Here is a 24,599-nt window from a genome sequence, read left to right as displayed (position 1 = left end):
AGTGAACGTAAACAGATGGGGGGAAATAATGTCAAAATGTGGGATATGTGCATTAGACCTTACAGTGTAAATGCAGCCAATGTGAGGGAACAATTTTCTATGAACTTCCTTTCCAGTGTTACAACATCAAAAGCACAGTGAACCCAAATTTAGTTTCTTCATGATTCATGGCTTCACCACAGCATGTTGAAGAGCTCACCCGTCCCCGGCGTCTGCTCTGAACGATCCTCACCCCTCGTTCTCTGCGACAACAGACACCTGAACAGATGGATGCCGCGGCAGACAGACTGGGCCCGCTCACGTTCTTAAGTACACTGAGAATCACTGACAGAGAGAATGATGGAGCACCTGGCGTGGGAGAGACCTTCTGTTATGCCACTGTAAATTGGCTTGACAAGAAAAACGTTTCGCCTCTCAATGTCAGACATTTGAACGCTGGCATAAACGAAACTGCAGCTCGGCAGGTGCGGCGCAGGAAAAGGAAAACTGATCCGCTGAACACATTTCCCTCATTAAGCAAGCTGCCCCGAGGCCGTGAATTACGCGTGCTGTTTTAACGGCTACAGAAAGCAAGCTTAGACCTTGCCGGTGTGTACTATAGAAAGTTCTTGCTAGTAATGAATAAAAGAACATTTGACTGGATTTTACATTTTCAGAAGAAAGTTGAAGTGGTGCTTGTCTGCGCAAAACTTGATGCTGGGGTGGTTTCTAAGATAAATGGTTTCTAGGGTGTTTTGGGTAGTTGCCTGAGAGTTTTTGGACAGTTGCTAAGTTGTAGGTGGGTGCTAGGTTGTTTTGGGTGGTTGTTAGGCATGGTTATGTGATTAATACTGTGTTTTTAGGTGGTAGCTAGGAAATTCTAAGGAGTTAAGCGGTTGCTAGGGTGTTACTAGTTATGCAGTTGATAAAGCGTTCTAGGTGGTTGCTATGGTGTACTGCATGGAAGCTAAATGGTTGCTAGAGTGTTCTAAATGGTTCCTCAGGTGTTTGCATATTTTGGGTAGTTGCCTGAGAGATGTTAGACAGTTGCTAAGTTGTAGGTGGTTGCTAGGTCGTTTCTAGGTTGTTATAGCAGGTTGTTAGAGACGGTTAAGTGATTTATAATGTGTTTTTAGGTGGTTGTTAGGGGATTTTCCAGGATTTTGCTAAGTGTTCTAGGTGGTTGCCAGGGTGTTCTGCATAGAAGCGTAATGGTTGCTAGAGTGTTTCTAGGGAGTTACTATGTGTTCTAAATGGTTGCCAAGGTGTTGATTTATGGTGTCTAGAGATTCTTGGGTAGTTGCCCGAGAGTTATGCAGTTGTTAAGTTGTAAGTGGTTGCTAGGTCTTTGTTAGGTTGATATGGGTGGTTGTTTATATTGTGTGTTTAGGTGGTGGCTAGGATGTTCTAAGGTGTTGTTAGGGTGTTGCAAGGCACTATGCCACAGCCATATAACCATGTAGCCCAAGACTGGTTGCCCACTGAAGCTAAGCAGGGTTGAGCCTGGTCAGTACCTGGATAGGAGACCTCCTGGGAAAATAAGGTTTCTGCTGGAAGAGGTGTTAGTGAGGCCAACAAGGGGTTAGTGATGGGGACACTATTCTGTAACAAGCACCATCCTTTGGGTAAAACGTTAAACCAAGGTCCTGACTCTCTGTGGTCATTAAAAAAATCCCATAGCACTTATTGTAAAGAGTAGGGGTGTAACCCCGGTGTCCTGGACAAATTCCCTCCATTGGCCTTTATCAATCATGGCTTCCTAATAATAATCCCCATTCTTTCAGTTGGCTCGATCACTCCCTCTCTCTCCTCTCCACCTATAGCTGGTGTGCGGTGAGCGCTCTGGCGCCATTGTTCTGTTTCTGCCGTCACTTCATCCAAGTGGATACTGCACACTAGTGGTGGTTGAGGGGAGACCCCCTGATATGACTGTAAAGTGCTTTGGGTGTACAGTAGTACATAGAAAAGCGCTATATAAATGCCTCATTCATTCATTTTTTTCACTTAGTGAAAATGTTTTCCAATAGTTTCCAAGCACTTTTAAAGCACACTTTTCCATTGTTTGCAGTTTCCTTCCCAAATTTATTTTGAAAAAAAAAAAAAAAAAAAAAAAAACCTTATTAAAGAATTTAAAGCTATAGAAATAGCATACAGCATTCTATTAAGCCATAGAAATCGCATTCAGTATAAGCAAAGATTACAACTGTCATTTCAAACTTTTCTGAAAAATCACTTTGGCTCTCAACTGAGCAATTACCAGCTCCCGTGGTTTGGCCTTTAGAGCCCTAAACCGAAACTTGGGAGACAATTTTATCTTCTAACTCAATCGAAAGAAAAAAAATACGGATCAGAAAGTAGTTAGCTCAAGTTTTAAACTCTTTGCACTAAAACAGATGAGTCGTCTTACAGCTCCATCTGTTTCTCTCAGTTTTATGTTCTCATTATCTGGCCGTTGGACACAGAAGGTGGCCGACAGGTCACACTCTTTTAGTTCTCCATTCCTCCTTCACCTTCTGTTTTTTCCACCTTATAATGTTCCTCTCTGAGCTTTCTTAACTGTTCTGCAGCCTGTGAAAAGGAAAGGGAGAGAGACAGAAAGAAGAAACGGAAAAATTAGTTACTGTAGGCACTCAACAACCACATACTGTACATAAAAAGTTTGGGGTCTGTAAGAATCTTTTTTAATGTTTTTGAAAGAAGTCTCTTATGCCTACTGGCAACATTTATTTGATAAAAAATACAATAAAACAGTAATATTGTGAAACTTTATTACAATTTAAAATAACGCCCCAAAAATGTATTCAATGAGCTGTATAATTTGTCTTTGCTAATAATGGTGGAAATGTTGAATAGATATTTTTGTAGATCATTTTGTAGATTTTGCAGAAACTAACTTACATAAAATAAACCTGTGCTGAAAAATATTTACTGAAGTGACAACTTGCTCCAGTCTCCCCTATATAGTTCTCCAGAAGTGCTTGGACCACAATTTGCTGGGATAGAGACATAAATTCGCAAAATAAAACTGTAGCAAAAAAGGCAGATTGCTGTGAAAGCACATTATGAAAAACACACAGTGTGACCCAGACCCTCCAGCGATGACAGACTCAGTATTCATGTCTAGCGCTCACAGTGGAGGAACCACCAGTCGCCCACTCTCTCCTGAGATAAGTCCCTGCAGGGGTGTGATTAAACCTCCTAGCGGCTGTGTCACTTCCTGATCCAATCTCTCAGCCACAACACTTTAATTCCTTTGCAACTGCTGCTGTGGCACGGGTTGATGGAGGCTGTTGCCGCCGTTGAGTGAGAGGTCAGTCTCATAAACACTGGCAGCTGGGCTCGCAATGGGAGTGCCGCATTCATAAAGCCATAATAAATGTTACAGCACATTAAATCGCCCCAGAGGTTCAGCACGATATTCCAAACGAAAGCCGTTCAGTCATGACGTTTGAGCGCCAAAGTTAAAAAAAAAAGCGCCCACCGCATTACCCTTAGCGTCCCTGCGTAATGCTTGGCAATAAGCGCATATGAATATGTGCTTGTGCGCGCTAGGAACCAGTTAGGAACCAATGATACGCAAACTCTAAATATGGCTATGACATTTGTGAGTTTTGACTTGTTGAGCAGTGGTGCACAACCTGGATTCAAATCTGGACTAATGATATTATGTAGTTTACCCGAAAAATTAGAGCACTGTCATCAATAAATAATCATTTCAAACGTTCAATAGAGGGAATCTACTGAAGCCCCTAAGACACGGTGGCCGAGCTGCAACTGAAGAAAACACATGATAGAAAAAAACACCAGCAAATTAATAAAACATCTTCATTGATTTGGCAAAACATGTGCTGCAAATACTCACAATGCAAGCAAATACAGAATTATTCTGCATACTATACTCACAACACAGATAAATTCAGAAACACGCTGCAAATACTCACAACACAACCAAATACAGAAACACGTTACAAAATATTTGCAGCGCGTTTCCAAAAGCATTATTACATTGTTCTGCCTAGTCTCAAAATCTTGATTTAATTTTCTTGTTATCTTGACATAACAAAAGCTATTTCAAAACATATATATCATATCTATAATGATAAATTTATTAGTGTCCAGCACGTGCACAATACTGTTTATTTTACGCATGCTGCAGTTATGTCATCTGCTGCTTTAAATGCTCAATCTTTTTAAAGTCAGGTGGATTCTGATTGGCTGTCAATGATTTTTATCATTCATCAGCTGAAAAAAAAAAAAAAACATTCTTAAAGTTTTTCTAAGATATCATTTTCATTATTTGTGGTGCGGAGTTCCCTATTCTCATAGAATTAGAATGATTATTTAAACTTTATAGTTATAGATATCGTTATAGTTTTTGATGTGAATGAGCCTTTACTCAAGCTGAAATTTGTCTATGTCTATCTGTGACTCATAGGGGTGTAACGATACATCAACTACATCGATGTATCGATTTATATTCCTATGATCCAACTACATCGATCTGTGCTCGGCAAGTTGGCCTTCCGGACGACATATATCGATCTAACATCGTTTTAAAAGGTAATGAATCGATTGTATCGATACTAGGAAATAACGCATTGGATTTAAGCACCTCAGAAAAACTAAATTTCATGTCTGATACTGTGCTCATAGCGTGCACTCTTTAATTGCACGCGCAAATGTGCCGGCGCACGCTGTACACTTCACTGAAGCGCAAAAGAAATGCATGCAACGTCGTAAATTAGTAAGTTACAAAATAAAAGTAAAATACCAATAAATTACGTTATTGGTACGTCATGTGTGTTGCTATTTATCAGGAGCAGTTTCCATGTTTCTTTACCAGTTCTTCTAAGTATTGTGTATCACCATTGTAGCCTAATTGTTGTTTGTTTCCATAACAAAATGCCAAGGGAATAATCAAGGGAATAATCGACGATTATGATTTTTGTCATAATCGTGCAGCCCTACTTTATTCAAATAAAATGTGAATGCATTTGACATTAATTGTTGTTTACTTGTTTGTTTATATCCATAATTAATTGATACCTGATTCCCTAAAAAGTCACTGAATCGATTTCAAGACACTGAATCGTTTCGGATCGTATCGTTCTAAATTAAACAATATCGTCCTTGAATCATATCGACAACCACGAATCGCGATACGAATCGAATCGTTGTTAAAACGAATCGTTACACCCCAAGTGACTCACCAAATCAGTGTCTGAAACTTCTGAACTTCAACTTCGTTGTCAAAAACATTAACGACTATAAGCAGCCAGATAACTTGTGGAACCAATTATATTCTTATCTCAGTTTCATCTTCTCATAGACTTGAATCTCTTTTTCTCAAAAATACTAATATGAAAAGTTGGTGTAAGAACATAAATATAGTATTGTGAGGTGAACCACTGAGTCCAGAGTCCATTGGGAGCACAATATTGGCTTGTAAAATCGTGACTGGTCACTCTAGTGTGCTCTCACTCTAACTTGGCTTTGAATTCCCCACCAATCACAACCCAGCTCGGTAGACAGAGGTCAGGTCAACAGATAACCAAAAGTCCAATTTATCGCAGCCCAAACCATTCTCACTCGTTTAGCTCGGAGAAAAACAGATGTCCTGGTTTAGGACTGATAACGCTCACCGCCTGCTGATAAATTTCACATTCAGGTGGACAAGCTAGGGGGGAAATGGGTTTGCGAGGAGTGTGAAAAGGGCTCGGATTGCTGTCGGGAGGGGGTGATTGGACCCAAGTCTGTGTGACGGACAGAGTCACAGCGTGACAGATCAGCGTTGACGGCCAGTGTCCTGACAACCTCTGGATGGAAGGCTGTAATTTGATCAAGCTATCAATCAATACATCCAGATGGGCATCAATCAAGAGCGTAACGTGCTGCACCCTTATCCTCCCTTCGGCGGCCAGTGAGACAGGAAAATAGGGGACTCAATTTCTTGTTCGGCTCCCCTTCCCTCACTTGACAGCGTCAGACTGAGCAGGGTCACCCTGGCCTGGGTATGCCTGACAGAAACACTTAGATGGTGGAAGTAAGTCCCACATGACTGGACACATTAATGAAGCAGGTGAAGTAGGTGCAGAAGTGCTGGAAATATGAGTCATTGTGAATTAAACGAACGCTGCACTCTTCCAATGGTACTGAGGACAGTAGCTCAGTACCGCAAGAAGAAGTCAGAAACTGATAAGCGTGACATTATAACAGTGCTTTAAGACTCCTTGCGATAAACAACAAAAGTCGCCTCACTATCCAATTATTAAAAATCTGACAGCATCGGCTGTCGGGAAAACCACTTCAGAAGCCATTTATAACCTGTGTCTTTGGAGAAACGGGGCAGAGTAATGTTAGGTCATAAAAAGCAGGCATTAAGAAAAAGGTTATCTACATCTTGGGTGTTGAACTAGGAATAATTGGAGAACTAAAGCTTAGTGGAGACTCTAAATGTAGTGGAAAGACAGATAAAAACACCCCTGAGTCAGGAGAAGAATACAATCAACAGGTCTGCCAAGGCGTTAAATTGAAACCCAAACCCAGCCTGTAAACGAGAACCTGTGACCTGATCCAAACGGTATCGTTAGATTTTATGACCAAACAGGACATTGCTTACTCTTTTTATTTCCTATCAAGCGAGCAGACCCAGATGCACGTTTACAGAGAGCCAAAATGTCTGCTAAGAGTTATGTTAAAATGAAAAGAATATATATTATAAATACTATTTAAAAATATTATTATAAATATTGTGCACAATGTGCATGTTAGTGAGCCAACTAAAGAAATATTACTGTAAATATGATAATTATTATCAGATGCACATTTACAAAAAGCCAAAAGCCTGATAAGATATGTTAAAATTAAAAGATAATAATAATAACAACAACAACATGCGAGAACATATTAGAACACATTATTGTAAACACGGTAATTTTGGTTGTATTTGGTACCACTTTATTTTACAGTGTATGTTACACGCGTTACATTTACTATAAATTGTGCTTAATTGCATGCAACTAACCTAAACCACGCTCTAATCCTAACCCTATAGTAAGTACATACAGTTAATTATTATTATTCAGTACTTAAATTGTTACACGGACACCTTAAAATAAACTGTAACCCTTTATTTTACCGTATGTGCACTTATGTGTACTTACATTGTACTTACCAAAGAAAGAACTAAGGGTTTCAGGGTAGGTTCAGGGTTAGTACCTAGTTATTACACAGTTATTACTATATTACTATAATAAGTACATAGTATGTACATAGAGAACTTGACTGTAAAATAAAGTGCTACCGTAGTTTTTGTTTTACATGCTAAAGAAAACAGAAAACATACCTGTTCAGGTGTAAGATCCCTCTGTTCATTGGCTAGCATCTCATATCCAACCATAAACTTGCGTATGGTTGCGGATCGCAGTAGAGGAGGATAGTAGTGAGCGTGTAGCTGCCAGTGGCTCATGTCTTCCTTTAGATAACTTCCCGTCGGAGCCCCTGGAGCGTAACAGACCACAACTGTTACCACACATAATGCAATGTTATTGGACACTATTAGAGCATCATCATATCTACATTCAATTTCAATTTAAAACAACATATGCCCAACCCAATTTTCTTCCATAATGTGACATATTTCCAAATGGAAATGGATTTTAAATGAGAAAATAGAGCCAGACCTAAAAGCGAGTTTGCAGTGGATTGTGGGGCGAATGAAAATGTAGTCCAAGTAGGGCTGGGAGATATGGCCAAAAAAGTGATCACAATTACATTTTTCTCCTAAGTAAAAGTTGTAGAAACCAGACCATTATTGTTGAGAACATGACAAATACTTGCCAAACAAGTGAACATTTCACAAAGGTAGAGGTAGAATTTTTTTTATTTTTTTTATTCTTTACACTGACAGTAGCTTGAGTTAAAATGCAGATGTAAATTTATGTTCATTAACAAAAACTTTGTATTTTTTATATCGTAAAATTTAAATATTATTTGAGTTTTATTCAAATTAACCATTGCTCTTCCATAGTAGCATAAATTTAGGTCATGATAACCCTGCATATAGCAACTCGCTACCATGGTAAAATGTAACTACAGTATATGGTTTCTATGGTATTTGTATGAAAAACATAGTATAAATGCACAAATGCTATAGCTTAATCACATTACTCCTGCATGTCTACATTAAATAATAAAATTCGATATGAATGTCCCACATTCTGCCACATGGTGCAGTTAGTGTTATTACAGTAAATCCAAGTTAAATGATGGTGATTTGTAGATTTAAAAGCCCTCTCACTGCATCATTTTGCACAGTGTTTCATCTGGCTTAAAACTAGTTTAAATCAACGAGTAGTGCTGTTTCATTCCGCTTTTGGTGCATAAACATTAATAATGAACATTTATCTGGTACAAACATATCCACATCTCTATGATCAGATGCTTCTCACCGCTGTCATTTTTGATGTGTTTATTTTGTTATTGAGAGGAAAGCGCAGCACATATTTACATATTCACATATTCATCTAAACTCTGTTCTCAGCAGGGCGGACGGCGTCAGGATGTTTGCTAAGAGTATATCACAGCAAAGGTATTTCAAACTTCTTTTCACCCCTAAAAGAACTTCTCCGTGAGTATATCAGGGCCTTAAACCACTGCATAAAACAGACAGGATTACCTACAATAATAAAATAGCTGCCATTTGCCCTTAGACCAAGTTATTATTTCGACGAAAGATTACAAAGACAAACTTTTTTTTGGAATAACTTTCCATGATGAACTCTATAAAATAGGACCAAGAACATTTCTTAAGAAAGTAATAGGGTCAAGTTTAAATTCACTTTAATTCTAGAATGATGTCACGACCTCTATCGACTGAACAGATGAGATCTTTGCAAGGAAATGAAAGTTCAGTCGTTCCCATTAAGAAGTTGAGACGCAGCACGCAGTGGCTCATTAAGTTTACTATGTGTTTCATTTTCAGCAAAAATGCTTGCTATCCCGATGGTGGTCATTCTCAGAACCCCTTCAAAAAAGTCAAAAATTCATTCCGATCAAATTGACTTGGCATCCATCTATCTTACAAGTGAAAGAAGTGTATGTGGCTATACATCAAAGCTGAATATGCCGAACAGAACAAACCACAGCAACTAAATCCTTCATTAAGAACCCGGCCGATGTACAATAACAAGGCCTGCAAACCTTCGGATGCCAGTGGCATGTGAGACATCTCTTGTAAGGTTTCACGGTGCATATTAAGTTATAAAATGGCTGTGAGAACCAGTGGTTTGGCCGTCCGCCCAATCCCAGATCCCCCTCTCTTATCCCCATGTAATGAATGAAAAGCGTATCATGCAAGTTAAATCAGATTCATCCTGACTGCTCCAGTGAAACGGCTGTTCATTTCCTTTACTGGCATTTTCTCGACCGCCTCATGCTAGCTGGATGTTACAGGGTTTGGATCGGGGTCTTGCTTCCCAGCACTCACATGCACACACATATCTCTTTTTGGCCCGTCTTGAGTTTCTTCCCGAGTTTGTTGACGTTCCTGCTTTACATTTGGCTCTCGGCTCTCAGGGGTTACTTCAATGCAGTGCGAAGGTATGTAGAGATCGCTGGCTAGCGGCCATTTTCATCCGTGCCAGTGAAAATAATAAAAGGCTCAGATTCTCCAACACTGTACCTAATTTAAACAGTCTGAACTTGTAAAAACACTCGGCACAATGGCCAAGAATATCAAGTTTGGTGAGCTGAGCTCTACAAGACATTCCATGTCTATTTACCAATTATAGTGATGTCATCGCTTATAATACAATTGGGAACGTTGCATGCAATTGGATTGTTCATACGCCTAACATGTACCATTATTAGGATTCATGAATATCACTGAATATTAATGAACCATCCAACTTTTGCTGAAGTCTATTTGCACTCAGGAACACAAGTCAAATATGTAAGATCAATAAAACTATACGGCAAATAAGTGGATGAGTGGTAATTATGGATGCGTGTGTGTGTGTGCTCTTTCAAAGTGTAGAAAGGGAAGACCAGGGCTAGTTTTCGCATGAGGAAGTTGTCACAAGTATCATCAAGTCAGTAACTTCAATATATTTTAGTCAAAAGTCCAGTTGCACAAATGTGCGTTTTCTCCAATATGTTTTGTATATTTTTAATATTTATAATAGTATAGTTATGTATAATAGTACACACACACACACACACACACACACACACACACACACACACACACACACACACACACACACACACACTTTGTTTTCGCAACCACCAATTAAAATCAAGGCTGAAGCTCTACTAATTTCGGTTGCCTCATTAGCAGTGACAATAGTGCATCAAAATAGAGCAGACTCTCACTAATATATAATGCAAAGTTGATCTGAAGTTTGCTCTTAATAAAAATAGGAACTCTTTTTGCGTAAACAGAAATATGTCCCCTCCATGATGAACATGGATTAGCTAAATAATAAGGCAAGCTGAATCCAAGGGATGCTTTTAGAGCTTTTATTCAATTAAAGTCTTCACATTTCTTATCCACAAAAGTACACTATATGCTTACTTGTTTGGAAAAGACTGAAGCTATCTAATAATTCTCAATTTGCACCACTGTGCAGAATTGTCCAAAACACAAACAACTTCAATGACAGTAAAAGCAGGATTTCAGGGCTGAAAAGTTCCACTAGTTACAGAGACTGGCTGGTAATTTTTGCAGTCTAAATAATGTGCCATGACTGTTTATCCTGGTTCTCCAGCTAAATATATGAACCCATAAAAGAGGCCTCCAACATACTGATTAAATTTTCAAAATGAAATGCATTACATTTCTTGCTGTAAAAGAGGAGCTGTTTATTATATACAGACCACACTAAGCTCCAGCCTTGAGTGGTGGAAGCTAAAACCTGTTCTACATGCTGGATGTGCCTAAACAAACTGAAAGCTGACTCTTGCTGATCTTGTGGTCTTTCTCTTCTTTTAGCCTTCAATTTACGTGCCTCGATATTCCTTCATCTGCTATTATAGAGGATCATTATGAAAAGGTCTTTGTTGGAGGTAAACATTATTTTATAACTTTCCCCACTGAAAAAAAAAAGAAGAAAAACAAAAATACGAATAAAATAAAATAAAATAAATGTGAAAAATTGCTTCATCGTCTCAAACAATTTTCCTTTTCTGATGGTGTCACCAAACCCTCTAATGAGCCAAGTTACAAAACCCAGAGAGTAAATCTGTAGCCTATGTAGACGATTGGTGTTGAAGTTTTATAGGAAAAATTCTGAAGAAACATTGTAGCATGATTATTTCTGTTCAATAAAACTAAAATCATAAAAGATAAATAAATAGTTACTTGAAAAAAAATAAACATTTAATTTCAGGTAGTTGCCAAGATTTCTAATTTTCATTTAGTTTAATTTGATGTACTGTACTTAAATAACTAAAACTAGAATAAAAACTTTAGACATATTTGCCCCGCCCCCCAAAAAAATAAAAAAAATAAAAAAATATATAAACACAAACTAATAAAAATGACAAAAGCACACAAGAAAATTACTAAAATCTAAATAATACAAATACAAAAATATTGATGAAATACTAATTAAAAAAAAATAAAAAATAAAAACAGTAATAGTATCTCAGTGATAATAAAATGACACTGAGGTGTATCTATCCTTCAAGGATAATTTAATTCCACAATGCACAGCAAAAGGCTCTATGAACACCCATCTACAATGAAGAATGAAACAAGATAAATATTGATTTAAAAATCTAAAAATGAGACTTCATATTACATAGTCCTAGTTAACATGTTGCATGCTACATTCGTCCAATCAATGATACTGACATTGCAAATATGCAAATAAGAACATTAAACAAGTTTAAGAACGTACAACGTGAAAACTCGGTTTATGAAGGTTCGTAGTTAACCCTGGGTAAATTACGAGCAGTGTGAAACGTGAAGCAAGATTACCCGGGGTTTAGAATGATGAACTATTTCAAGTGTGAAAAGCCTAATACTTGTATTCAGCCAGAAGATTTTAACTATATTTGCAAAAGTAAAACTTATTCAAGGAACCAAATTAAGTAAGACCAGAAGGTGACATCAGCAAGAGTGTCTCATTAACGGTAAAAGTTGCCATGCTGCTAACACACAACAGAGCTGCGCTAATTAGCCCGCTAACGCTACCTCCCCGGCTCATCAGAATGCCTTTGTGCCTTCAGTGACAAAAAAACAAAAACAAATATTTCCTTTCCCCAAACTAATGAGCTCCATTGGAAACAAAATAACAAGCTTTTCATGGGACACGATGTGTACTGGCATCCTTTATTAAATGTGACTTTCCACTTTTCCAAACATTAAATCAAAGTCGAGGTCTCCTAAAACTAAAAACGGTTGAAATTGAAGCTTGTGGCTTGTACATCTTATTTCCTACGTTTGCTTTTGGAGTGAAATATGTCCTGGACAGGCTGCACTCATCACTTTCTGTAATCTTCTGACTTGGCTCTCTGTAACTGAGTGAAGAGAAACATTATCCTCTCAATAAAATCTCCAGCTCTCTTCATAAGGTATCTGTATCTGACGAGACTTGCTCACACACACTGTAGGAGGTGGACATGCCGACCATGTCCTGAACAATCACTGAGTTCATCAGGACCATGCCAGACCCCCTGTCCATCAGATACCAGATGTTCTCTAGCATCAGGAGGTCAGGACATTGAGACTCTCACGATGAGGCTTGCCTCTGCTGGAATCTGTTGTGCTCATGGGAACAAGACTGACATATTTAAGTACAGAAAATTAATCAGGATGTTTACAGATGCATACATTAACATAATTAACAACTAGATTTTTGTTTTCTGAAGAATATATGAGTGGTACTTGGTCTTTCCAAAACTGCCTGTGTCGTGCTATGTGATTGCTTAGGGTTTTGACGTTTTGTTATGTAACTGCTTAACGATGGTCTAAAGCGCACGGCGGAAGCGCACTTAGGTCGTGTCCGAATCCACTTTTGCTAGTTTAACGACGGGATAAATGGTCGGCGCAGAGTCCTGCAACGGGACGGGTACCCGCATAAAAGTGGCTAAAACAGGTGGATTATGACATTCATAAAATTCATGGGCGGGGACGCGGGCGGATAATGAACTCCTTGCGGGCGGGTAGTGGATGAAAAATATGTGCAATATTTGTACAGTATGTCTAAATTACCATTACACATAGGCTACGCAAATATGTGTTTTAGTCAGGCCATCCTTAAAAATATTCTTGTTTGCCGCAACCCGACCGACCGTCAATTTAGGACCGACCCAATTATCCCCCCCCCCCCTCCCTTTTAGTCCGACCGACTTGCCGGTTGTAAACTTGCGTTAAGACCGACCGACCGATTATTTATTTTTTTTACTCTTCAAACAACTAATACAAATGCAATACAATTATATTAATTATATTTTAGATCTCAAACAGGCATTTAAAACACCAAAAATTAAGAATTGGCATATCAAGCAAAATAATATTCGATGATTGATCGAAAATCGTATCTCTCCCCCCACATGCTCACCGGCAACGCTCCGACATTAAATTTCTCTGTAGCCTACTGTAGGGCAGGCTAATAGGCCTATGTGTTGTAGCCCAGTCATTAGAAAACGATTTAGTTTTATATTCATGTTTAAATAAAAAAAAAAAATTTTTTACATTTCATGTTGATTATATGAAAAGTGAAAAGCATGAATGAGATAAGATGATCCCGAATATCGGGAGACAAATGGAGTGGGCAAACATGATTTTGACCACTTCATTAAGTTTGTTTTTGTAGAAAGCCTTTCTTTAAAGTGAATTTCGTTTTGTGTTAATTGTATCTTAATTTTAATCAATGTTTCATCAACCAATATCCTGGATTTAATAAATAAGAGGTAGGCTAAATATAGCAGGCAATATAGGCCTAAATCAGGACACGTGGTGCGCCGGCGCGTGAACTGATCGTCTCTTAAATGAACCAAAACTCAGCCTATAAGCTACTTGCCTCACAGACCTGAGAAATAGAAAGCATGAAATGTGTACTTTTAAACAAAACAATTCAAAACGAAAGAAAACAGACTGCTCTCTGCTTATGTAATCCGAAAGAAATGTGAATTTCTCTCTGGCTACTTCTTCTCTCTAGCTAATTTCTCTCACTACTGTGAAGATCGCGAGTCAGCATAGTCAACTTCATCTTTGACACAGAAAACACTTGTTTATTAATAAACAATTGAAATGTCTCCTTGATATATTTGACATATTAATAATCATTACTTTTCCCAGTTCTTTGTGACACCTTTTAGGTGCGTTATTGGCAGCGCACAACGAATGCGTCACCAACGCTCAATAGATTTTAGCTTGTGTGTGGTTTATCGCGGGCACGGGTCGGATAACGGGCCAAATATTAACGGGTCTGGGTGGGTGCGGATTTAATTTTGATATTATCACGGGTGACAGGTCGGATCTGGTGCTGAACTTTGCGGGTACGGGCAGGGGCGGGTCTCCAAAAATGGACCCGTGCAGGACTCTGGGTCGGCGCACCCGGCGCATGGTCTAAAAGGGTTGTCCCTATTCCCTTAATGAGTAATGGGTGTGTTTTGGGCATAACGTGCAATAAACCAATCAGAGTCTCATCTCCCATTCCCTTTAAAAGCCAGTTGCGCTTGCGCCATGGCAGATTCGCTATTTACATTTGCAAGCAGAAAAACTGAACGCTTCTCTAGAGAGGAAACGGATCTGCTCGTGCGCGAGGTTAAAGCGCACAAGCAGTCCATCTATGGGACAAGCCGGATTCCACCAAATCTTTATGTACACAAAAATAATATTTTACATTGTAATCCTTTTATTTTTAATATTTGGCATGTTTGTGTGCTGCTGCGCGTCCCTGTGTGTAATAAGCAGAGTGTATGTGCGCTGTGGACCCGGCTATAGGCGCATATTACTAATACGCCCTTTAAATATAAAAAAAAAATACTGCACTAATTGACTTCAGACGAGGTTTCAGTTGGTCAATGGTGCAGTCTATTTCAGTTCCTCAAAATAGAAACGCACCAACAATGCACCAGAACACACCTGGTTTTCAGACCAGCAGCCCATGGGCGCACAGATGGGCGCAAATGCATTTGCAACGTGGCGATGATGTGAAAATGATAACTGCGTCAGGCTGAAAAACACTTTTTTTTTAGCAAAAAACACTTGCGTCGCGCCTGACGCCGCATTGCGCCGGGTGTAAGATAGGACCCTTAGAGTGTATTTTCTTTTAACATGTTGGTTTGTGGTTGCCAGGGTTCTGCTATGCAGCTGCTTAAGTGTTTTGAATTGTTTTAACTTATTGCCACGTGGTTGCAAAGATGTTTTGGGTGGCTTTTAGCCCATTGTTACGCATGTGGTTGTGAGGATATTGGTTGGGTGATGCCAAGTGGGGTGCCATGGGATTGTTCTGGCGGTTTTATAGTCCACCTCATCAAGAACCACTAATGAAGACAAATAAATGAATGAACAGGCTGTGCCTCCAAGCCTGCCACAACCTGATTTTTATCCAGACATACTGAGAAAACCTTAAAGGGTTAGTTCATCCAAAACTGAAAATGTACTTACCCTCAAGCCATCCTCCTAGGTGACTTTCTTCTTTTAGTCAAACACAATCTGTGTTATATTAAAAAATATCCTGGCTCTTCCAAGCTTTAGAATGGGAGTGAATAGTAACTAATAGTAACTAAAGAGATTTTAAAGCCCAAAACAGTGCATCATCCATCATAAAAGTATTTCTATACGGCTCCAGGGGGTTAATAAAGGCCTTCTGAAGCAGAGCGATGCATTTTTGTAAGAAAAAATATCCATATTTATAACTTCCGGCGCGTTCCGGCGGAAGAGTGACCTCTGACCCGACGCATGACGCATGATGTAGGAGTAGCGTAAGCTTAGGTGAAAGTAGACGCCTCTCGTGGTTCAAAGAAATAGATCTGGGCAACAAACTCAAGCTCCTCCCACATTTCTCATTAAAAATTCTCATCTTAAATCTAATGCATGACCGGTGTTTTGTTTTGCTCTGTCCTCTATGCTTCTGCAGAGGTCAGAGGTCACTTTTCCGCTGGAACTAGACTTGCGTACGGCTGTTATAAAGTTATAAATATGGATATTTTTCTTACAAAAATGCATTGCTCTGCTTTGCGAAGGTCTTTATTAACCCCCTGGAGTCATATGGATTACTTTAATGATGACTGGATGCACTTTTTTGGCCTTCAAAATCTCCTCAAAGCTTGGAAGAGCCAGGATATTTTTAATATAACTCTGATTGTGTTTGGCAGAAAGAAGAAAGTCATATACACCTTGAGTGTGAGTAAATTATGGGATCATTTTTGGTGTGAACTAACGCTTTAACAATCTCTGAGAGCTCTCATTGGTTGCTTGTTTGTGTCATGTTTTAATTGGCTTGTGATTGTTTTCACTGTTCATGTGCTCTTGTTTTTGTCATGTTTGCTGTGAGCACATGTTTGTCATGTTTGTTTCTATGTGCCATGTGCTCTTCTGTCCACTGTATAACCCTGCCCTTCTTGTTATCTGGTTATTGGTTCATTTTCCCTACCCGTCCTCCCTCATTATCTGTTTTGTTTGCTCTCCAAATGTATTCTCCTTGTGCGTCATATTCACCTGTTGTTTCCTGCCTTACCTTGCCTTGTCCGGCCAGACATGTTTTTTCCCCCACATGGTAGTTTTTTGTTTGTTTTGTTTTATTTTTTGATTAATAAAAAGCCCATATCTGCATTCTTGAGTCCTCACCTCATCCCTTCACCCATCCCTGACAGACTGTGGCTTGTAAACAGGCCTAATAAAAATAGTTTGTTCCCAACTTAATCTGATGCTTCATACCCATGATGCAAAGCTTAGGAGAAATGCCAGTTCTCATCTCTAGGGCTTTTATTGTTTACTTCTCTTCTTTTTTTTTTTTTTTACTATGCATGGCATGGTCTTAGCAAAACAGTGAATTTGAAATGTAATCAGGCCAATATGGGGGTTTCTTCTGGGAAAAGAAAGCTATTTGGATTATATCAGGGACAAAGGTATTTGAAGGTGGTCTCGCAATGAGGATTCATTTGTGAAATTTGCATGTATTAACATTGTAGCTCCAATATAAACTCTGAGACAGAATAATATAGTTCTTGCAAATTACTAGTTTAAATAAACAGATAATTTGAGTACATACTTGTTGCTTACAATATCTTTCTAAATCAAAAGAATTGGAATATTACATATTTTTTAGCTATACTTACCCTGCCCTAGGCTATTTACATGATTATTAATATTTTACACAAATAAGTGTATGGATGGATATTAGGACTAACACAATAATATAACACATTATTATTAAAAGTAACATTCCCCAAAACTGACTCTAATTGTCTCTCAACACAGATTTGTGTTACTTGTGTAAACTCTTTCTACCAGTTTATGAAGGCTCTAATGAAAATGAGTTGATTCATTCACAGTTAAAGCACATTATTAATGAAGCCTTCAATGTCAAGCACAATTCCTTGAAACATTGATTTTCCATGTTCTCTCGGTTCCTCCCAGCCCCTGTGAAGGGAAGCATTGAGAGCCAAGCTTCTGTTCAGCCGTATCCTCCTCTCACACACACTTCTGTGAGCCGCTCTCAGCTCCAATTGAGACTCGACATCTTTACTAAAAGGCACCTTGGAGAGACGCCATCTTTAGTTGGGTGTATGGCACATCAATGAACAAATGTGAGCGCTATGAAATTATACAATACACACAGATTATTAATATAAATATGAGCCATATGGTGTTGATTCTTCAGTTAAGGGAACATTTCTGCTCCTTACAATGGTTTGAAAGGTGAAAAAAAGTGTTTAAAAAAAAAAAAAAAAAGCATTATAATAGCTTTATAATAGCGGAATAATGAATTTATAAAAGTGTCAAAATCAAGAAATTCCACTTTATATTATTCCATTAGAATTAAAAAAATATTATTAATTAGGTATTTGTGAGTATTATTTGTAATAAATGTAAAATGTTTAATTATTGTATAATATTGTAATATTTAAGTCTTAAATTCTTAGATTTTGTTTAAATTGATTTTTTTTTTTTTTTAACAGAGTGCCTAAAGATCAGAAATTTTAATCATTTGAATTAAAATTCCACTTGAAGGTTGATCAAGGCCATGGTCAGATCTTTAGTCTAGGATATGTGATAAATATTTAAACACAAATGAAACCTAGTTTGAGAAACTTTCAGTTTTTAAGATCTCAAAGTAAAATAATGTGAAAGTATATTTCGCCTGCAATATAATAAGGAAGTATGCCATTTCAGACGCAGCCACAGTGTTATTTTGGAGGTTGCACAGATGTAAAATATATTTGAGTCATTTGGCTCAATTTGATTCAAGGTGACAAACGTGATTCAGACAGAAGCAAGGTGAATTAAATATAAAAATAACACAAAACCACAGAGTCTCAAATAGAACAGAATATTTGAATGTTTCAGACCTCAGACATGGAGAAAATTGCAGCCCGTCCCGGTGTTTTAAGTGTTTCTCTGACAAAATAGCCCTAATATCTGTGTAAGAATGATTTAATATGCCTGGCTGCTTATTCAGACAAGCCTGACCATGGCATATTAGGGACGATGCCATCCCTTTTATGAGGATAATTCATTTGTCGGGTATGAAATGGCCTGTGGATCCGAGCGACGGAGGATAAGAGGCAGGAGGTTATGGTGGGTAACTAAAAGCGATCCTCTTCTGATGATTTACTTCAACAGATTTTACTTTATGACAGAATAGAATTGAAAACACTAAAACCAGCTGCACCACACAGTGTGTCCTGAATGCTAGAACTTCAACACAAATACTTCTTTGAAAGTTTCAAACTAGCTGTTCCTTTGACAGAAAAAAACCCCGTCAAATGAAATGGTCTATGTGACTGAGGGAAAAATGGCTGTAGATCTAGCCATTTTTCAATCTCAGATGAGTCACTTGTCACTTCTCCAGAAGTGACTAGTGACACATCTAGTTTTTAAATTGAAGGAGAGGATTTGACAGTTTCTGCAGATGAGTTCAAGACTATTGAAAGATCAACCGCTAAGGCCAAGCGCACACTATAGCAGAGAACTTCATTGCCCTGCACACATTTCTTATTCTCTATCATACCTCATAGTGAACACTTCACATGATTGACCTCATATGTGCGTCATTCTCATCACCGACTATAGCTAAGATACAGAAATCATCACACACACTTTGCCAAACAAACAACAGAGTACAAGCAAAGAAATAGAAGAAAAAGGGCTGACAAATATTTAGCATACTTATTTACCACAATGTTTTACAATTACACTACAAAACTACAAGATCTGAATAAAAATGTATTTCTAGTTGTATTAATACAAATTAGTTCCAATTTGACAGGCTCCTGGTTGTATTTGTGCCATATCCACCTTATTTTTCAACACAGCTATTTCCTGTGAATGTGCAAGACTTTTTAGTGTGAAAGTATTTGCACTACAAACTGTGTGTGATTATAATAAATTAAAATATTATGATAAATACCAATTTGCAATATCCAGCAGCATAATGAAGTGTTTTGGTACAGTTGGGAGCGGTTGACAAGGGAAGCCTCGACACATTACATATGTTTCTGTTCTTGCATTAAAAAAGGTGGATAAATATCACTTTGGTTTGTAAGAATATTGCATGTATTGATTATGGTTCCAAGATGTCATCCAAACAAAGTTTCTCAGTGCATTCAACTTTACCATTTGGGACATATACTGTATGTTAAAAACAATCACAATAAAAATGTTGAAACGGAATCACTTGTGGAAGGAATCAGTTGTGAATTGAGTAACGGCTTAATAATTTGTTGATGAAATGGACATCACGGCTCATTCTGTGTTGGTTGTTGCATGCGGGAAGATAATATCTGACACATGGTCACAAAGTTTCCACACAAACATTACGTTTCCCAAAGAAACTACATTTTTATTGAACTAACATTCTTTTTTTTCACATTTACGAACAATTTAGTCACAGTCTGGAGCCCTGCTTTGACTTAAATTAGTTCAGTCTTCAACATATTCTCAAAATGTTTCTTTGAGGAGACAACATAACCCCAAAAGAATCCTATCCGTCTACAATGCCACTGCAATTTTCCAACCTCTCGTTGGGATTCATTCTTAAAGAGTGACTAGTGACACATCAACTTACTCATTGTATATTGAAGAAGAGGCTTTGACAAGTTCTGATGGGTAAGCTATTAAAGAGAGCAGAGCGAGAGAGAGAGAGAGAGAGAGAGAGAGAGAGAGAGAGCGTAGTGTCTGTGCCTTCTCTCTAGTTGCTCCTCAGCGTCTCTCGTCTGCTCCATCAGATATTCCCATGTCTTTTCAATGACTGCTGTCCTGTGTCTTCATCACTGGCACACAGTTCTTTTCATTCTATGCAATAAACCTCACTTTACATTCTATGAGCGTATGCATTGCAACAAATATAACCTCACAAAAATAAATAGCATGCATGATGTTACAGTACGTATTTCACAATGCAAGCATGCATAAGAAGTGTAATCACAAAAGCAACAGCTATACATTCTAAAATGGTTCAAAAAGGATAATTAATTTGCATATAATGGAACCAAAGTCCCAAATTATGAATAAACATGAATATATTTCTTCCCACAAAGTGCATTATCCCTCTCTAAGCAATCTCAGGATTGATGGACCCAATATTTCCTCTTTCTATTTCTCTTTTTAAGAAGAGAGAGGACAACAACATCATCCTCACTGCTTAAAGATTTTGTATTGTTTTGCACATGTTTTTGCAACTGATTAATTAATACGCATCAGACTCAGTGTGCAAGGTGACTAATTTTTAGGATGACGAATACGAAAAAACGCATGAGAAAATTTCGGACTCAGTGTGCAAGGACCTTAAGACTGAAATATGTTCAAACAAATGATTTTTATATAAGATATTATTTTCTTAAAGTTTATAATAATGTTAAATAATGTTCTTTCCCTCGTGTTTTTTTTTTTTTTTTTACTTAAATAAGAATCAATGCTTACAATTTCCCTGTATTTTGTTCACAGCACAATCAATAAAGAGCTCTGATGGCAATGACAGTATGACTTCAATATTACAATACAATTTTCATCATAAGAAACTTCACAAATAAACAAAGGCAATGAACATAAAAAAAAAAAAAAAATTCATTCTAAATGTAAAAGAATAGCAGTCCACAACCATAATGACAACAACACATAGAAACGATATCGGAGTCACTTTCACAATTTTTCAGTTGATGAATGATAAAAGCATTGACAGCCAATCAGAATCCACCCTTCTTTAAAGAGCCGGAGCATTTACAGCTTGTAATGAACAGAACGTTATCATGTGTTGGTGTGAATTACAGTAATCTTATTTATCGTTCTTGGTGTGAAAAGGGCTGCAAACACTATTGAGTTGTCACCTGGAAAACAAACCAGTTGGGAAACACTGATCTGGTCAGCGGACACAGTGAGAAAGGTCCTATCCATTTTTCTCCAGAGGTTATCTGATGTCAAGGTTTGTTCTCTTATCTGTCTTCAGAGCATTCGTCCTTCACTTCAGAGGGTTTCATTTATTTTCCATCTATGACCTTGCTAGTCCTCAGATCGAAGTGCCTATAAGGCGTTTACAGAAAAATCCACGATAAGAAGACATCTCTTTTTAAATTGTGATAATCTTCTCTACATCTCAAATGTCTGTTTCGCTCTCCAATACACTTTTAAAGTAAATCTATAAATGCTGAATGCTTGTTTTTTGACAACACCGTACCCGGTAGATTCTGAAAAATCAATTCATCCCAGAAATTCAACATCTTTGTCGCAAAGATCACGCACAAACGTCTACGTACTTTACCAGCGGCCATTATATCTGCTCATCTCTGACATCGCCACATCTCTTTGTTCTTCCCAGTGTGAAGACTGTAAAAGTCCATCTTTCAAAACTTCTATTGCTTTGCTCTGCAATTATTTAATGGACCATGTCTGCTGATTTCACAGGCTCCATTACTGCCATTAAAATAATTGCAAAGCTCGACTACACTCACTCCTTTTGTTAAGGAGCAGGAGAGGGATTTGACAGATGACTGCTCCTCGCAATTATCAGCTGGAGATTAAAGCGCCGGAGCTGACATCGGTGGAACAATCGTGGAAATCTTCTGTAGGACTGAAATCAGTACTTCGTGTTATGTTGTTTCTGCAACTTTATGTATTTTTATTTATTTATTTATTTAATCTGCTGGGAGTGAGAATGAGAAGGAGGTTATAAGGGGGAGTGTGAGAAATCACTGAGCTGGAGAATAAAAATCAGAAAGCATGACGATTTCATTAAATTAGGTTCTTAAAGATGAAGGAATGGGAGGCGAGATGATGTACTGTCTCACTATTGGCCGGTCTCATGTGGCTCCTCCACAGTGTTATCACACATCGCATCTGACTTCAATTAAGGTTGCAAGTAGCAGAGCCTGAAATCTAATTTAGTCTTATATCTTCGAGTATTTGAGAGAGTGAATGTATTATCATCTGTTATCAGATCACTGCTTGCTTTGGGACAATTAACAGGTTGAGGAAAATCTGGAATTAATAAATGACAAAAATATAAAATCAATATGGGTTGGTGGCATGACCAAAATCTACAGTATTGTTTCACGTTATGAATTTCTGATTTGTGTAATGGTATACACTATAACGTGATACCTTTTTTTTTCTTCTGAAAACTTTTTTTTAAAGTAATCATGCGGTATTGAAAGGTAGGCTACTTTATTCACAACATTTTATTATTTGCTTTTTATTAGGAATCTGATAGATGCATTGATTAATAATTACGTTGATTTATTTGTATTAAGTTAAAATTGTACTTATTAAATCAATTAATACATGTATATATAGAGAGCATTAGCTAAGTTCATTAAAAAATATATAAAGAATTATTAAATGATACATAGAATTATTATTATGTACAATTAATCAACAACAATAATGAAACAAAATGAATTCATATATATATTTATACACACTACCGTTCAAAAGTTTGGGGTCAGTAAGATTTTTAATGTTTTTAAAAGAAGTCTCTTCTGCTCACCAAGGCTGCATTTATTTGATAAAAAAACAATTAAAAAAACCCAGTAATATTGTGAAATATTATGACAATTTAAAATGACTGTTTTCTATTTTAATATATTTTAAACTGTAATTTACTCATGTGATCAAAGCTGAATTTTCAGCATCATTACTCCAGTCTTCAGTGTCACATGATCCTTCAGAAATCAATATGATGATTTGATGCTCAAGAAACATTTATGATTATAATCAATGTTGAAAACATTTGTGTACAATTTTTATTTCATGATGCTATGAAGAATAGAAAGTTCAAAAGAACAGCATTTATCTGAAATCTAAAGCTTTTGTAACATTAAACACTACCCTTCAAAAGTTTGGAGTCAGTAAGAATTTTAATTTTATTTTTGGGGGAAATTAATAAAATAAATCAATACTTGTATTCATCAAGGATGAGTTAAACTGATCAAAAGTTACAGTAAAGACATTTATAATGTTAGAAAATATTCTATTTTAAATAAATGCTGTTCTTTTGAACTTTCTATTCATCAAAGAATTTAGAAAAAAAAAATTGTACACAACTGTTTCAACACTGAAAATAATAATGAATGTTTTTTGAGCATAAAATCATCATATGATTTCTGAAGGATCATGTGACACTGAAGACTGGAGTAATGATGCTGAAAATTCAGCTTTGATCACAGGAATAAATTACATTTTAAAATATATTAAAATAGAAAACAGTCATTTTAAATTGTCATAATATTTCACAATAATAATGTTTTTTTTATTATTATTATTGGTTTTTATCAAATAAATGCGGCCTTGGTGAGCGGCCTTTTAAAAACATAAAAAATCTTACCGATTTAAAACTTTTGACCAGTAGTGTATATACATATATAATATTATTATTATAAATGTATATTTTTTATATATATATAACAAGCGTAACACAGGTGATCATACTTCAATTAAATAGACTTTTCAAGCCTTTTAGTTATATAAATAAATATTAATGAATTCAATTAAATATTAATCAATAGGGTAGAGGGTTCATCCTCTATAATTATCCTGTCATTAAATATTTAAAAAAATGATATCAGGTCACATATCCACATTGAAGTCATTGAGTATTTATTAAGAGTAAATTATGAGTAATTCCAACCTCAAAAAAGTTTGACATATTTTACATTGTAATGTCTGTTTCTGTCCACCTAGTGAATAAAATACTTTACAAATATAAGGATATGATTTGATTTGTGTGATGCAACAACTGAGTTATGAACAACAGACTCAAAACAGTAAGGCATTATTAATAGATGACAGTATAAAGCACATTTGAATTATGAAGTAGCCAATGCTAAACAACATTTAAAAATCATTTGCAAAACATCAATTCATTCATAGCTATCCACATGATGAATTGGTCTGCATATGCATAAATGTTCATGAATGTAGTTGAACAAATAATTTATATTTGATGAAT

General features: G+C 37.0%; 1 protein-coding gene across 2 annotated transcripts in view; it reads right to left on the bottom strand.

The window, feature by feature from the left end:
* Positions 1-2,035: 2,035 nt before the first annotated feature.
* galt (galactose-1-phosphate uridylyltransferase) overlaps positions 2,036-24,599 on the bottom strand; it is a 123,558-nt gene continuing 100,994 nt past the window's right edge. The window contains exons 10-11 of one of the 2 annotated variants that reach the window (XM_079862000.1): positions 7,325-7,479; positions 2,036-2,547 (exon numbers count right to left, since the gene is read on the bottom strand). In XM_079862000.1, the coding sequence (XP_079718126.1) occupies positions 2,467-2,547; positions 7,325-7,479 (236 nt within the window). In that variant the 3' untranslated portion in view covers positions 2,036-2,466. The remainder of the gene's footprint in view (positions 2,548-7,324; positions 7,480-24,599) is intronic. The other variant, XM_079862001.1, reaches the window with a different exon arrangement.

The sequence above is a fragment of the Squalius cephalus genome, assembly GCF_949319135.1.
Source record: "Squalius cephalus genome assembly, chromosome: 24".
Classification (NCBI taxonomy): domain Eukaryota; kingdom Metazoa; phylum Chordata; class Actinopteri; order Cypriniformes; family Leuciscidae; genus Squalius; species Squalius cephalus.
This window is presented reverse-complemented; position numbering and strand designations above follow the sequence as displayed.